The sequence below is a fragment of the Rhamphochromis sp. 'chilingali' genome (genome assembly GCF_963969265.1).
Source record: "Rhamphochromis sp. 'chilingali' genome assembly, chromosome: 8".
NCBI classification, from domain to species: Eukaryota; Metazoa; Chordata; class Actinopteri; order Cichliformes; family Cichlidae; genus Rhamphochromis; species Rhamphochromis sp. 'chilingali'.
The window spans coordinates 3,623,348-3,637,891 of NC_137935.1; the positions used below are offsets into that span (position 1 = coordinate 3,623,348).

The 14,544-nt window shown below is 42.3% G+C and overlaps 1 protein-coding gene and 1 long non-coding RNA gene across 4 annotated transcripts; both read right to left on the reverse strand.

The window, feature by feature from the left end:
* Nucleotides 1-106: 106 nt before the first annotated feature.
* On the reverse strand, nt 107-13,386 carry aamdc (adipogenesis associated, Mth938 domain containing). 3 transcript variants are annotated; one of them, XM_080888639.1, is made up of 4 exons: nt 13,080-13,386; nt 1,500-1,650; nt 1,317-1,412; nt 107-938 (listed from the first exon to the last, which is right to left on the reverse strand). In XM_080888639.1, the coding sequence occupies exons 2-4, from the start codon at nt 1,629-1,631 to the stop codon at nt 798-800; spliced, it is 369 nt and encodes a 122-aa protein (XP_080744765.1). In that variant the 5' UTR covers nt 1,632-1,650; nt 13,080-13,386; the 3' UTR covers nt 107-797. The 3 variants fall into 3 exon arrangements, with proteins under 3 accessions (XP_080744765.1, XP_080744764.1, XP_080744766.1); XM_080888638.1 differs by lacking the exon at nt 13,080-13,386 and adding an exon at nt 3,625-3,771; XM_080888640.1 differs by lacking the exon at nt 13,080-13,386 and adding an exon at nt 2,364-2,387.
* Nucleotides 4,756-11,597, reverse strand: LOC308401661. The gene is made up of 2 exons (XR_013972588.1): nt 9,291-11,597; nt 4,756-7,294 (listed from the first exon to the last, which is right to left on the reverse strand). It is a non-coding gene; the product is annotated as an uncharacterized lncRNA (long non-coding RNA).
* Nucleotides 13,387-14,544: the final 1,158 nt, after the last annotated feature.

A 14,544-nucleotide genomic window follows, 5' to 3' on the forward strand; every position in this document is an offset into this window, starting at 1 on the left:
CACATGATGAATCAAACTGAACTCCTCCCTGTTTAGACAGCAGGTAACATCCATACATTTCAGCTTTTATAACATGTGACTGCATCTAAAGTCAACTCTAGAAGAGCTTTCTAAGATGCTCTACATTCTTTTCTGCCACCACCTTTAAAATAACTTTTCTCAGAGAGAAGGTGACTCGATTTGTGAATTCTCTTGTTTAAGATGTTTATTTACTTAAAGATTTGACTCTGTTAACCACAGTTTGGATGTTCTCTCTGTGCGGGTCTCTCCACCTGATTTTAAAATGGCCACAGGTGTGAATGGACCTAGTTTCTGTGCTGTGATTGGCTCCTGCTGAGCCTGTGGACAGAGACTAAGCCATGAAACAGCTGCAGGCAAAGATCAACAATCGTTCCACACGTTTACCTACAGAAACTCTGTTTCAACTGTTATCGGTGGCTCTTGTTGTTTGAAGGCTTCTTTTGTGCTGAATTCATCAGCAGATGAGTTTGGGCTTTTAAGGCAGGCAGGAAGCACACGGCTGTAAAGGAAAGAGTGCTCTCTAATGTGCAAAGCATAGAAAACTAATGAGCCCTGTAGCACAACAGAAAGCAGGAGAGTCTATCAGTCTATGCCCATTATTGTGTTTTCATAATCAGGAAGTCACAAATGCAAGTGAGACTAAAATTTAGTCGGCAGCTTGTTTGCATCTTCACAGTGAACTCAAAGCTTCAGCACCACAGTGGGATATTCTCTCTACAGTGAAAAAGCTTGTAGAGTCCTCCTCAGGTGGCCATGTCAGCAAGGTAAGGGTGACATCAGCAGGTGGAGTGGAAAACCCCGCCCACCTTTGCACCCTGGCCGGCCAGTTTGTTGTATTCAGCGACAGCCTTCTCCGTCTGGAAGACTTTTACATCAACGCCTTTCTGCTTCACAAAGTCCAGGGTGGAGGAGGGAACCTGTTAGAGGAGACGATGGTGTGAATACAGTCTGACAAGCACAGCTCCTTAATCGATCCATCAGCACTCCAACCACATCCACACACAGGAAATTGCCTTTCAGCCTCCAAAGAACGACCGTATTAGCCAGATTATTTGAATGGATGAACCACCAAGTCTGCAGTCTCATTCTTTTGTGATACTTTATCTAATAGGAGCAGCTTGTGCAACATGACTCGGTCATACAGCAGCTGAGCGTGGGATCTGTTTTATTACATCAAAGTAACAGAAAGCAAAAACTCTTTAAAACAAACAGAACAAAGGTGCTAAGACTCCAACCAAACTATAGTTTATATTTTGGCTTTATTATGTTTAAAGGAATAAATTGGTCTGTTTTACCTGCAGAGCCTCGCTCATACCTCTGCCAATTACCAGCAGGTCGATTCCCTTCTTCAGCACCTCATCTAGGTCAGCAGGTTGCACTCCAGGGTAATGCTGAGGAGCATAAAGTTCAACATCACAAATTTGCTTCAGAGCTAATTTACAGCAGTCCGTCCTCATTTGGATTCTGGTTTCACTTACGTCAGTCCCAGTCTCTCTCCAGTCCCAGGCTCGGCTCCCTCCAGGCCAGACCTTACAGTCCTTGTAGGTGGAGGAGCATCCCTTCACCTTCATGTGGCCCCAGGAGAGCGAGGCGATCTCTGGAGATGACATGTTTCTTTGAGGCTACCTGCTGTAAGACAAAATAAGCAGTTAGCACAGCTTCTGAAATAGTGTGACAAGATTTCTACAAGCCATCGAAATACTCTGAAAGGTCTCATTAATGCAAGTTTGCCACAACCAGCAGGAGTGATTTATGTGCCCTTGTAAAATGTTCCCCTGCAGGTCAATAACAAAACTACAACTGACTACTACAAGAACAAGAGGGCCTACGTGAAACGTGCTGCTGATAATTCAGTTACTACTTCAGGTCCAAAGTTCTTTTACTTGCATTCAATCAAGTTTGACTCATTAGGAGGTTTATACTGAACAGGTGTATAACAACACCTAACAGCAATAACTTGTGTAAATACAAGAATTCGATCAATCAGATCAAATTATTACATGTAAGCTGCCCTGTACAAACTGTGTACTTAGCACAGGCAAATTAGATGCTTACTTTAGCACACATAGATTGCACAGGGTTTAACTAACACACACACTCAGTATCGCCAGCAACTAAAATCCTTGTCCTGCCATTTCTGTAAGTCGTGAGCTGACTGGGTCTATTTTTATACTTCTCACTTTTAACTCCAAACCAATATAAACCTGCTGTCAAACTCACTTACTGCATCTATTCAAACCGTACCAGACAAAATATTTACACAAACTAGCTGAAATCCTTTTAAAACAGTTTGTTAGGCTGTAACAGGAAAACATGAAGCTAAAGTCTGTGCTGCTGCTTACCCGTCTCGATGTCAACTCACTGAACACACCCCTCAAGTCATTCTTCCTCCCGTAATTAAAGGGACACGGACTAACCTGCGAGCTGTAACAGTCAGTCTATGATTGGTTGTTAATTATCAAGGGTGCTGGAGCTGAAACATCAGCCTTAGTAATAAAGTTTTCCGCACAGCTCACACAACCCTGAGTTTACCTGTGGACCTTAGGCTTGTGTGTTTCGTAGGTTTCAGTTCAGTTTCAGTCTCTCAAATAAAGTGGAATATTACCTGAAACATTTTAAATACACAAACCGTCAACAATATGTCACCTTATGTGGAACTGTCCTCCTGTGTGACCTGTCTGCACCCTTTTGAAAACTAGTTTCTTAATTCACAAAGTTAGAAGTATTGTGAACGTTAACATGAAAAATGTAAAAAAAAAAAAGAAAGAAAGAAAGAAAGAATGAAAAGCAGCAACTGTGACTTTAATCTTATATGCCCAAAAAATTATGATACCAGAAACTATTATTCATGAATTAAACTAGTGGACTAAGCATGGACTCTTTAAGGGGACTGAAATAAAAACTACAAATACTACACTGATATACTATGCTGTGCATAAAAACACCCTACCATACGCAAAATCCAGTGAACTCACATTTAGGGGATGTTTACGGTACGGTGCACCATACTAACAGATCCACTCGAACACCGCTAATGAACGTAGCTAGTTAAGCTTGCATTGTTTTTCCACATGTTTAGGGGGGTGCACCGTTCCTGGAGATACTGCAATACCAGGTCGATGCGTGGAGTGGACGGAGCAAGCCCCTATTCCATCTCCCTGTTCCAAAAATCAATTTAATATATGGTCCCCGGGTAGGGGACGTATCAGATATTAAACTGATAAGAACAGATACTACACTTGATCTTAGCCAAAAGGCCGAGAAGCGATACCGGGAATACGTCGGAGCAGACGGAGTCACTCCCCGCACCCTCTCCCTGACTCGCGGTCCGAAATCCGAAGTTAAAATTCAACAGTAACGTTTACCGTACAGTTTATGAAATAAACACAAAAACATTCAACTGAAGTAGAAGAACGAGTCGAAGAATCGCTACAAACAAAGTTATTTAAGAAACAATACGTCTTCCTGGTGGCTTCCTGGTTACGTAGTCTGCAATTGTCCAATCACAAACCGAAGCAGCAACAGAGCAAAAAGGCTACGAAATTTAACATTAAATTCCGAATTTACTGATGTTATCCCTGAAACCTGTCAAATAACTATTACCGAGTCCTCCGAAGGTGAAATTCACGTGGGTAGTCCGTGTTTCTGTTACGGGCTGCGAGGAGCCAGTGCTGCCGCCATTTTGGTCCAGAGAAGCCGCGCCTCCTCAACTCGATTCATTTCATAGAAAACAAAATATCGTAGTAAAATAAAGGAGCTTGTGTAGACAAATATATTATGCAACATTTAACTTGTAGTTCATTTAAATTATTAAAATTTAAAGAAAACAAAAATTACACGTTTAAATTTGAAAAGTCAGCAAAGAAATTAAACATTTGTAGCGCGATTTTCCTTCGCCTGAGTTAACTAAGCAGAGTACAGCAGCAATAGTTGCATCCGGTAATGATTGAACAGAGGGAACACTGATAATAAAATCAAGTTTTATACGTTTTGGGTACGATAAATCTTCACCTGTGAACTTCTACTGCATCTACAGGCCAAAGATTTACTCTTTAAACGCGTAGCGGTGTCTGTGGGAGAACAATCAGGTCACAAACCTGCAAATATAACCGCGGCCAGTCGGCTCTGAAGAACAAATCAAGTACCAGCAACCTCTGCTAGACACAAACCATCAACAATAGCAAGGACAGACAACTGCTGGTAGCAGAACTCGTTTCATGTTATGTACGTTTAGCTGTACAAAACACAAACACGCACAAGACTAATTTGCACTGAAATATTTCAAAATAAATCAACTAAACAAACAAACGAAGACCTAAAACCCCGTTTCAATTACATTCATTTTCATTTATATTGCACCAAATCACAACAACAATTGCACTTTATATTGTAAGGTACTCAATAATACAGAGAAAAGCCCGACAAGAATTTGGCTACAGTAAGAAGGAAAAACTCCCTTTTAACGGGAAGAAACCTCAGCCAGAACCAGAGACTGGTTGAGGGTGTGGGGAGTGAAGGAAACTGTTTCCAGGGCCTACTCCGTGGATCGGCTTCCTCCGAGGCGTGGACGTCTATCAGCAGAGAATGTACCTTCACCTATCAGCAGAGAATGTCCCTTAGTCTGTAACACAGTCAAATATATTCTCAAGTAATATTCAAGCATGCCATTCAGCGTGTTAGTACGAGCAGCTCGGGAGCAGCTTGGGAGAACAAGAAAACAGAGACTGCTTTAGATTGTCTTCCCAAAGTGACTCAACTTTATTCACAAGTACAACAGTTTATATAGAGGGTAAAATTCATGAGACAGCAGATTATCAGTTTAAACCAGTACAGACCAAGATAAGGCAGCGTCTTCCTGCCCTTGGGTGAAGAAGCATCCTTTGTGTAGTTTATTAGTTCAGCTACAATTGTGATTATCTCAGCGACATATTTTCAAGGCACAAAACAAAGAGTTCTTACATTAGTGAAATCTGAAACAAACCATTTGGCCTTCAACAGGCGTCTCCTAAAAGATTAAGAAACTAATGTAGCTGAGGGAGTGATCTCTGTGGTATTTCAACCTTGTACCAGCCTGTGATTCTCACACATCAATTCTTGGGTCAAAGAGAAAAATAACTAAAACAAAGGGGCCTTATTGAATGACAGAGTTTTCCTGCATAATGTCACTATAAAACAATATCCAGTAAATGCTACCATGGTACTAAAATACCTAACAGTTCCCCTCTTTTATTATTTTTAAAAATAATAACTCAAATAGAAAGGAAAAATCACAAATGTAATAACATAATATAAAAAGCAAATCATAAAATGTAATAGTTCACAACCTAATGTTCAATATACACATCAGGAACATCATTGGTAACATCTGGCACATCCTCAGGATCAATTTGTGCTAATTGCAAATACATTGAAGTAGCTGTACTAGTAGCTATATGGGTTATTATTGAAAATGTGGCTTTGCAGAAATGTGAACAGGGTTGCACTTTACAATACGAAATAGTAAATAAAAATCCTAAGGTTAATGCAGTAGATATGATTAATAACCTAAATATATAAAAAAGACAGTTCTTTAGTCGTCTCCTGGCCTGGTCCCAGGTTCGAGAGACACCGTATAAGCGTCGTGTGATGACAATGGGCATTTCATTTTCTCCATTATCAGGATGAAACGAGTCTATCTTTATCAGGTTAGACATTGTGTGGTACTCTAGGCTTTCTGTTCCTGCTGGATGTTCGAGTACCTTGTTGTTGTTCAGGCGGGGGATCAGAGGGCTTTCTGAGTCCTGGCTCTTTCAGGCGTTGTGTGTTAATCAGTGATTGTGTGTGTGTAGGTGGATTGGATCCGGGCGCTGGCTCGCCTGAGTCGTCATCTATAGTTGTATTGAATCCGGGCGCTGGCTCGCCGGAGACGTCATCTACTTGATCCGACGCCTTAGGTGGTTTGGTGGGGCTGGTCTTAACCCTGCTGGCATGAATCCACTGAGGTTGTCCGTCTGTTAGGATGCTGGTTCTCGTCACTGCAAGTACAGTCTGGGGGCTGGAACACGCGGCCTCCCCGAGTGCCCTTGGTTTTAGCGACTTTACCAACACCGCATCTCCTGGTTTCCACGGATGGGTTGGATCTATGGAAGGGAGAGGCTGAGAGAGACAAACTTTCTGATAGTTATTATTCAGTGTTTCTACCAGGTTATGAACATAGTCAGACAATGCAGTGTCTATGTCCCCTTCCAATAGCGGTGCCCCTCTGGAGGCTGACCATGGTGTTGGAAACGGTCTTCCCATGATTATTTCAAATGGAGATAATTTGGTTGCTGCGGATGGAGTCATTCTAATCTCACAGAGGACTTGAGGAAGTAATTTGACCCAGGTCATTCCTGTTTCTATCATTGCTTTAGTCAGGCGGTTTTTTATGGTCCTATTCATTCTTTCTACAACTCCTGAACTCTGAGGATGGTATGGCACATGATATTTCCAGTCTATTGCTAGAGTTTTAGCACACTTTTGAATTACTTCTGATGTGAATGAAGGTCCTCTATCACTGTTAATTTGGTGAGGTATTCCAAATCTGGGTATTATTTCATTGCACAACTTTTGACAGACTACTTCTGCAGTTTCTTTTGATGTTGGGTAAGCTTCTACCCATTTACTAAATTGGTCCACTATTACCAGTAAGTACTTGATGCTTCCTTGTGCTGGCATGTGTGTAAAATCAATTTGTAATGTATGAAATGGGAAATCTGGTTGTGGTAAATGCTGATGTTTTGCTTTTGGTTTTCCTACATTAGTTCGTGCACATGTTAGACAGGTTGCTAATATGCGTTTTACTGCGTGTGATGTTTTCTCGATTACAAATCTTGATTTTATTGCTCCTATTACCCCTCTTTGTCCGACATGACTCACACCGTGAAAATGGCGGACAAGGATTGGCAGTAGTGAAGATGGGAGGGCAATCAAACCCTCAAGGTTTTTGTATAAGCCGTCTCTGTTATCTAAGGTACAATCATTACTTTCCCAGTAAGTGTAATCTAAGGCAGAGGCTTGCTCTTGTATGAATTTTAGGTCAACATTTGTTTCTAAATAGTCTGGGAGCGTGACAAGTGGCAGCTGTAAAGGCAAAGATAATACTTCCTTTCTGGGTGGTTGCTGTGAGGCAGCAGCTGCTTTCGCGGTTACGTCTGCAAGAGCATTTCCCACTGCTTCGTCTGTGTCAGCCGTGCTGTGCCCCTTCGTTTTAACAACTGCAATTGCCGATGGCAGCTGTATAGCCTGCAAAAGTCTTTGAACAAGGTCAGAATTAGCGATCGGTTTTCCATCAGCAGATCTAAATCCTCTTTGTCTCCACAATGTGCCAAAGTCATGCACCACACCGAATGCATAACGGCTATCAGTGTAAATTGTTACCCGCTTATCCACATGTAACTCACAGGCGCGTATTAAAGCCATGAGTTCTGCTTTTTGTGCTGAGTGAAATGGTAATGAGTGAGCCTCTAGTATGATGTCAGGCAATGTCACCACCGAATAGCCACAAAGAAATAAGTTGTCATTTGGTTTTGAACAGGACCCGTCCACATAAACAATGACTGAGTCTGGGATTGGTGTCTGCTCTAAGTCTGGGCGTGGTGCTGTGGATTCCTGTATACGTGTCATACAATCATGATCGTCAGGGTCGTCTGAACCATCCTGTCGGTCAGAGGAACACAGCATACGAATGAGTAAGTGTGCTGGCGAATTGGGTGTGCTGCTTGCTTTTATAGTGAGATTTGCTGTTGAAGTCAGTGTAGCTTCATAACCTGAGCGACGTTGTGCGGTCATGTGTTGTGTAGTTATGTTTGCTAGAATGGTCGTGACCTGGTGATTGGTGTGTAGAATAGTGTCATGTGAGAGTGTGAGCTTCTCGCAGTCCCTTATCATGATAGAGCAAGCTGCTACTGCTCTCAGGCAGGCCGGCATCCCCTGAACTACTGCTGGCAGCACCTTTGAGTAGAAGGCTACTGGACGGTAGCCACAGCCATGCTCTTGGGCCAATACACCTGCACAGGTTGTGCCGTTCTCTGTGACGTACAGGTGGAACGGTAAGTGGTAGTCAGGCAGACCCAAACAAGGGGCGGAGGTCAGCGCTCCCTGTAATGCATTGAAAGAGGCAGTCATTTCTGTGGACCACAGTATTCGAGGAGGCTTGTCTTTTGTGCAGCATTCACGCAGAATGTGGTCATGAAAAGAACAGTCTGGTATCCACTGTCTGCAATAGTTCACCATGCCTAGGAAAGACAGCATTTCTTTCTGTGTAGTGGGCTTAGGGACAGAGGTCACAGCTTTGACCCTGTCTGTAGTCATAGAACGTTGTCCGTGAGACAGTGTAAATCCCAAATATTGAACAGAAGTCTGACAGTACTGCATTTTCTTTGCTGATGCTTTGTGGCCAGTCTGTTGGAGGTGCTGGAGAAGCATGTGTGTAGCAGTTTGACATAGTTTTTCACTTTCAGCACAGAGGAGGAGATCATCTACATACTGGATCAGAGTACAGCCCTCTGGAGGAGTGAAGCCGTCCAGGGTAGCACGTACTACCATTGAGAAAGCCGCAGGGCTGTCTACCATGCCTTGGGGTAAGCGAGTCCATGTGTACTGCTTATCTCTATGTGTAAATGCAAATATCGGCTGTGTGTCCTCATGCACAGGTACTGAGAAAAAGGCGGAGCACAAATCCACCACAGTAAAATGTGTAGCTGTTGCTGGAATAGATGTCAGTATGCTGGGGACATCTGGGACAATAGGTGGCAGAGGCATAATGACTGCATTAACTTGCCTTAAGTCTTGTGTGAAACGCCATACGCCAGGTTTGTTAGGCTTTGGCACAGGATTGACAGGAGTGTTATATGGAGATACTGTGGGCGTTATTACTCCAGCTGTCAATAAATCTCCTATGATGACATCTAAGGCTGCGGCTTTTTCAGCGGAAATGGGATATTGCTTGACATATACCGGCTTGTTGTTTTTCAGCTGAGCATGATAAGGTGTACAGTCAATAAATCCTACATCATTCTCACCTCTTGACCATAATGTCATGTTTTGATATTCAGCTGGCAATGTGACAGCAGAGATAGTACAGTGTATGGGGTAGGTTAGATCTATGTGTCGACATGGTGCAGTAATGTCATAGCCTATGTCCGAGTTATGTGACAAAACCACTGTTTGGCCTTCACTGGTGTGAGCAGTTATCATGTTGTTGAACAGTGTGAGAGAAACAAATATGTGGCTTCCAGGCATGGGGCTACCTGGTAACGGTGTTTGCACATGTTTTTGACACAGAGTGTGACGTGGGATACCAGTCAGATGGATATTGAGTTCATTCTCCGCTGAGGCGTCCAGCTGACACAGAGGCTGTTCCTTCTCCATGGTGTCGGTGCATAGGGCAGAGAAAACATAGCTGTTATCAGTATCTGCAAACATTTCACCCTTTGTGTTAAATGAAATACACAAGTTCATTTTTGCCATTAAATCTCTGCCTAATAGATTCACAGGCGAGTTTGGAATAATTATGAATGGATGATATGTAATTTCATCTGGTTTTGGGCCCCAGCGTGTTTTTAGAGAATGAGTTTTGGGGCATTGCACTAGAGTTCCGTTTATTCCCATGGTGTTGATGCACACAGAGGAAACAGGCCCACTATAGAATTTTCCAGACAGTGAACTTTTAGTGGCTCCACTGTCAACTAAAAAGGAATAAGTCTTTTCACCTATCTCTATATCTAACATGGGCAAGCTTTCTGTGTTACGGGACAATTGCAAATGCAGCATCGTGTGTAGTGCTTCACACTGTCCCTCATCTTCACCTGGGCCTCCCTATTGTCGGTCCAGTCTTTCGTTATCATATGGGTGGGGATTAAAATGTGGATTATAAGGTTGCTGCCTAAGTGCAAAGGGGCCATTATTTTGATGTGATTCCTGTCTGCGTTGCCAGTTACCTTGTCTGTAAGAGCTCTGCTTACGCCTAGTGGCAGGAGCTGGTCCTGTGTTTTGTGGTTGAGATCTACCTGCTGCTGATTTGCATTCCCTCCTCCAGTGTCCTATTATTCCACAATAAAAACATACGTCTCCACTCCTATCTCTCCTTCTGAAATCTCCCTGCTGCGCTTGTTGAGGGGGCGGGGCCCCTGCATACATCATTTTTTCACTTTCCTCTGAGCCTTCAACATCAAAGTTCAACAACATCTTAACAGTTTTAGCCTTCGTGCTGTTGGGGAAAAGATCTGCACCAGCTTTTGTTTTGACAAGTGTGATAAAGTTCTTTATTTTCATGTCATAGAGATTATCAGTGGCAGTCAGCTTCAATAGTTGTGAACATTCTGGATGAATATTGTTCAAGAATGTTGTTATGAAAATCTGATCATTTCCTCCTTCAGGCATGCATGCCTCATTAGTCCAGCAGTGTGTGAAACGTTTCATAAACACTAGAATGGATTCATCTGGCTTTTGCTTACACATGGTTACTGCATTTAAATCAATTTTATCTCTAGACATTGTGAGCAGAAATCTCTTTAGATTTTGAAAAAAGGCTGTGATTTTGTCATCATTTATCCACAAAAACGAGGTGGTGTTGGCTGCTTGGTCATTTTTAGGGTCTAGTTCCTCTACTTCTTCAATAAGCTGAGATTCAGTCACACCTGGGATTCGTTGACATAATATATATCTATAGTCAGGCCCACCCAAGTGGTGGTATCTGGTACTTCTCTGTAATGCAGAAACAAAGGCTGTAGGATTTTGTAGAGGATCGGGGAGTTCTTTAATGGTTGCTGCTAACTCTGAAATTTTAGGGGGTTGAATGCAACACATGTCCCCTATTATCATGAACGGGAGGGAGGTGCTGACGTCATTAAATTGTGATCCCTGCTTTTCTTTATAACGGGTGTTTTTGTGGGGGCCCTCTTGAGTTTTTTCCTCTTTTTTCTGCTTTAAGTAGTTCCTTATTAAATTTCTGGTGTTAGTTATTGCTTTTGGCACAGTTAAACCATTCGCTACTCTAGTGTGGCGCTGAACATGATTATCTATGACGGAAACGGCTTGCTGCAGTTCAGCTTCCGTACGTTCAGTTAAAGGATCTTTCATGATTTCCTCACACTCTGTCATTAACTGTTTTGTTTGCTTTTTATGTTCCTGTAACTCTCTTTCTCGTTCAGTGTATTCTCGTTCCTGTCTTTGATCTAGGTTAAACCAGTCATCTTCTTCTGATTTAGGTGTCATTTCAGTGCCTTCCTCACTCCTTTGGGATTTTGCTGTTATATCAGGATATACGCGCTGGTGACGTGCAGCCGCCGCAGCAGCTATTAATTCTGTTTTTTCATCATAAGGCGGCGGAGCCGTAGGTTGAACGGATGGGCATATAAGGCTAGTTTTTTCTGCAGTGGATTTACTAGAGCCTACACTGGCTTGATTTAAAGCATTTACGTCTGGCTCGGGTCCTTTTTTCCATAGTGGTAGCATGCGATTGGTCACATCACGACATTCTATCATATATTTTTTACAGGACTTTTTAATCAGCCTACTTTCCTTATCACAAATAGTATTTAACATTTCTACTGACCTGTTTTCTGGCGATAATCGTTCGGGATAGGGCTCCGGAAATACATTAGGATGCATTAAAGTTATAGTTCTTAAGTTCGAGACGAAATCAGTCACGTAAGCACTTCCGCATGTTCTGGATACGTAATCATGGAAGTCTTCATTGATTCGCGAGCGTGGGTTAAACGTAACCGGAAGTGAGAGTCGTACTGAGCCGCTATTTGTGATTTTATATTTTATTTTTTTCGGTTTTACAGTTAATTTTGATTTTTTATCGGACCCGTCTAAGGTCTTTGAATTATTCTGACCCATGGTCAGTGATTTCCAGAGGGGTTTAGACGCTTTGAAGGATTTAAGTTAGTTTTTATTTTTGCTGTGGCACACCTGAGGTTACTTGATTTTTTGCTAGCAATTTTATGTTTTTAGTGAGCAACTTCTCACTTTTTAACGAGCAACTTCTCGTTTTATGACCCCAGGCAACTTCCTGTGTCCTTTCTGCTTTTATTTACAAAACAACAGGCAACTTCCTGTGTTTCTATGTGGGCCACTAAATAAGGCTCCTCAGTGTATCCCACTTGTTACTATGTGGGCCACTGAAGAAGGCCTCGTCAGCGTATCCCGTTTCTATGTGGATCACTGAGAAAGGCATAACACAGTCTTATAAAATAAAAGACACGTGCCTACCTTCGTCAGGATCCCACCGCTGCCACCAAAATTGAAGGAAACTGTTTCCAGGGCCTACTCCGTGGATCGGCTTCCTCCGAGGCGTGGACGTCTATCAGCAGAGAATGTACCTTCACCTATCAGCAGAGAATGTCCCTTAGTCTGTAACACAGTCAAATATATTCTCAAGTAATATTCAAGCATGCCATTCAGCGTGTTAGTACGAGCAGCTCGGGAGCAGCTTGGGAGAACAAGAAAACAGAGACTGCTTTAGATTGTCTTCCCAAAGTGACTCAACTTTATTCACAAGTACAACAGTTTATATAGAGGGTAAAATTCATGAGACAGCAGATTATCAGTTTAAACCAGTACAGACCAAGATAAGGCAGCGTCTTCCTGCCCTTGGGTGAAGAAGCATCCTTTGTGTAGTTTATTAGTTCAGCTACAATTGTGATTATCTCAGCGACATATTTTCAAGGCACAAAACAAAGAGTTCTTACATTAGTGAAATCTGAAACAAACCATTTGGCCTCAACAGGCGTCTCCTAAAAGATTAAGAAACTAATGTAGCTGAGGGAGTGATCTCTGTGGTATTTCAACCTTGTACCAGCCTGTGATTCTCACACATCAATTCTTGGGTCAAAGAGAAAAATAACTAAAACAAAGGGGCCTTATTGAATGACAGAGTTTTCCTGCATAATGTCACTATAAAACAATATCCAGTAAATGCTACCATGGTACTAAAATACCTAACAGGGAGGGCTTTGAACTGGTTTCCAGGAATCTTGAGCAAACATTAACAGAAAACCCATTAAACCAAATATGAAAAAAAAAAGACTGACCTTAAAAGGGACTTGAAATGCTACACATATACAGGTTAATTTACACCACTCAGCCCTGCCCTCAGGAAGCGAGACAGATGGAACACGGTCTGAAGCTGGATTTAAGAAATAAGCGCTTAAAGTTCAAGTTTTAAAAACATGTTTAGCGGTTTAGCTAGCTGCACTCAAACAGGAAAATCCAGCTGTTAAAGGTAATGCTAGCAGAGGCCGTGTTCTAAACCTCTCAATTCTTCAGAAGAGCTGCGTCAGACAAAACAAACTGTCAGTGGGTTTCCTCCCTTGGATGAAGACGTTGCTAGTAATGTAACTATTGGCTGGTCATCTGGAAATACAACAAATCCTCCCGCATGTAATATTTCCATCTCCACAGGAAATGACAAATACAAAATAATGAGGAGGTGCTAGAGGGATCAATATGTCTCACTCTTTTGTCACAGGCGTTCCTCAGCACGAAGCACCAACTGTTTATGTTACTCATTGATAAAGAAGAAGCTGGTAAAAGAAAACAAAAAAACCCCAAAAACCCCACAATCCTTCAGATACATGGCAGATTTTAAAATCATGACCATGAATGTCAGGAGATTACAAAACCCAACAAAGACAGCAGTAGTTTCTTCTTACCTGGCAACATTTGTTTTTGACATATGTTTGTTACAAGAAGGACATTTAAAAGATGATAGTGATATACTGCTGTTTTCCAGAGAATGGGTTAAGGGAGAATCCAGATTGGAGTGAGAGTGTGTGTCGATATTGACAGTAAAGAACATAGAATAATTAACATACACGCAGATGCAGAACCTCCAGTTCCTAAGGAGTTACTAGCCAATCTAGACATACGTTTCATGACAAATGAAGCTGTTCGGCATGAGCCCCCGCATCCTCAGGACCTTCTATCACTGTGCCATTGAGAGCATCCTCACTGGATGCATCACCACCTGGTACGGCAACAGCACCGCCTACAACTGCAAAGCTCTCCAGCGAGTAGTGCGGTGCTCTGAACGGATAATTGGAGGTGAGCTTCCCTCCCTCCAAGACATCTACAGGAAGCGGTGCCTGAGGAAAGCGGGGAGGATCATCAAGGACTCCAGTCACCCCAGCCATAAACTGTTCAGACTGCTTCCATCAGGAAGGAGGTTCTGCAGCATCCGGTCCCGTACCAGCAGACTGAGAGACAGCTTCTTCCATCAGGCCATCAGACTGCTGAACACGTCATAGACACCTCAGCTTCACTACTGGAACTTTAACATTATGCACTCCATACTGTACAGTAATGCCACTGTTTTGCACATATTCAACTCTGTATATTTTATTTTATATATTTTATTTATTGTTTACTCTATTTAATTTGTAAAATATGTGTACACACACACACACACACACACACACACACACACACACACACACACACACAGAAAAATATTTAGTATACACATCCAGAAATGCATACACTATTATATATTGTACA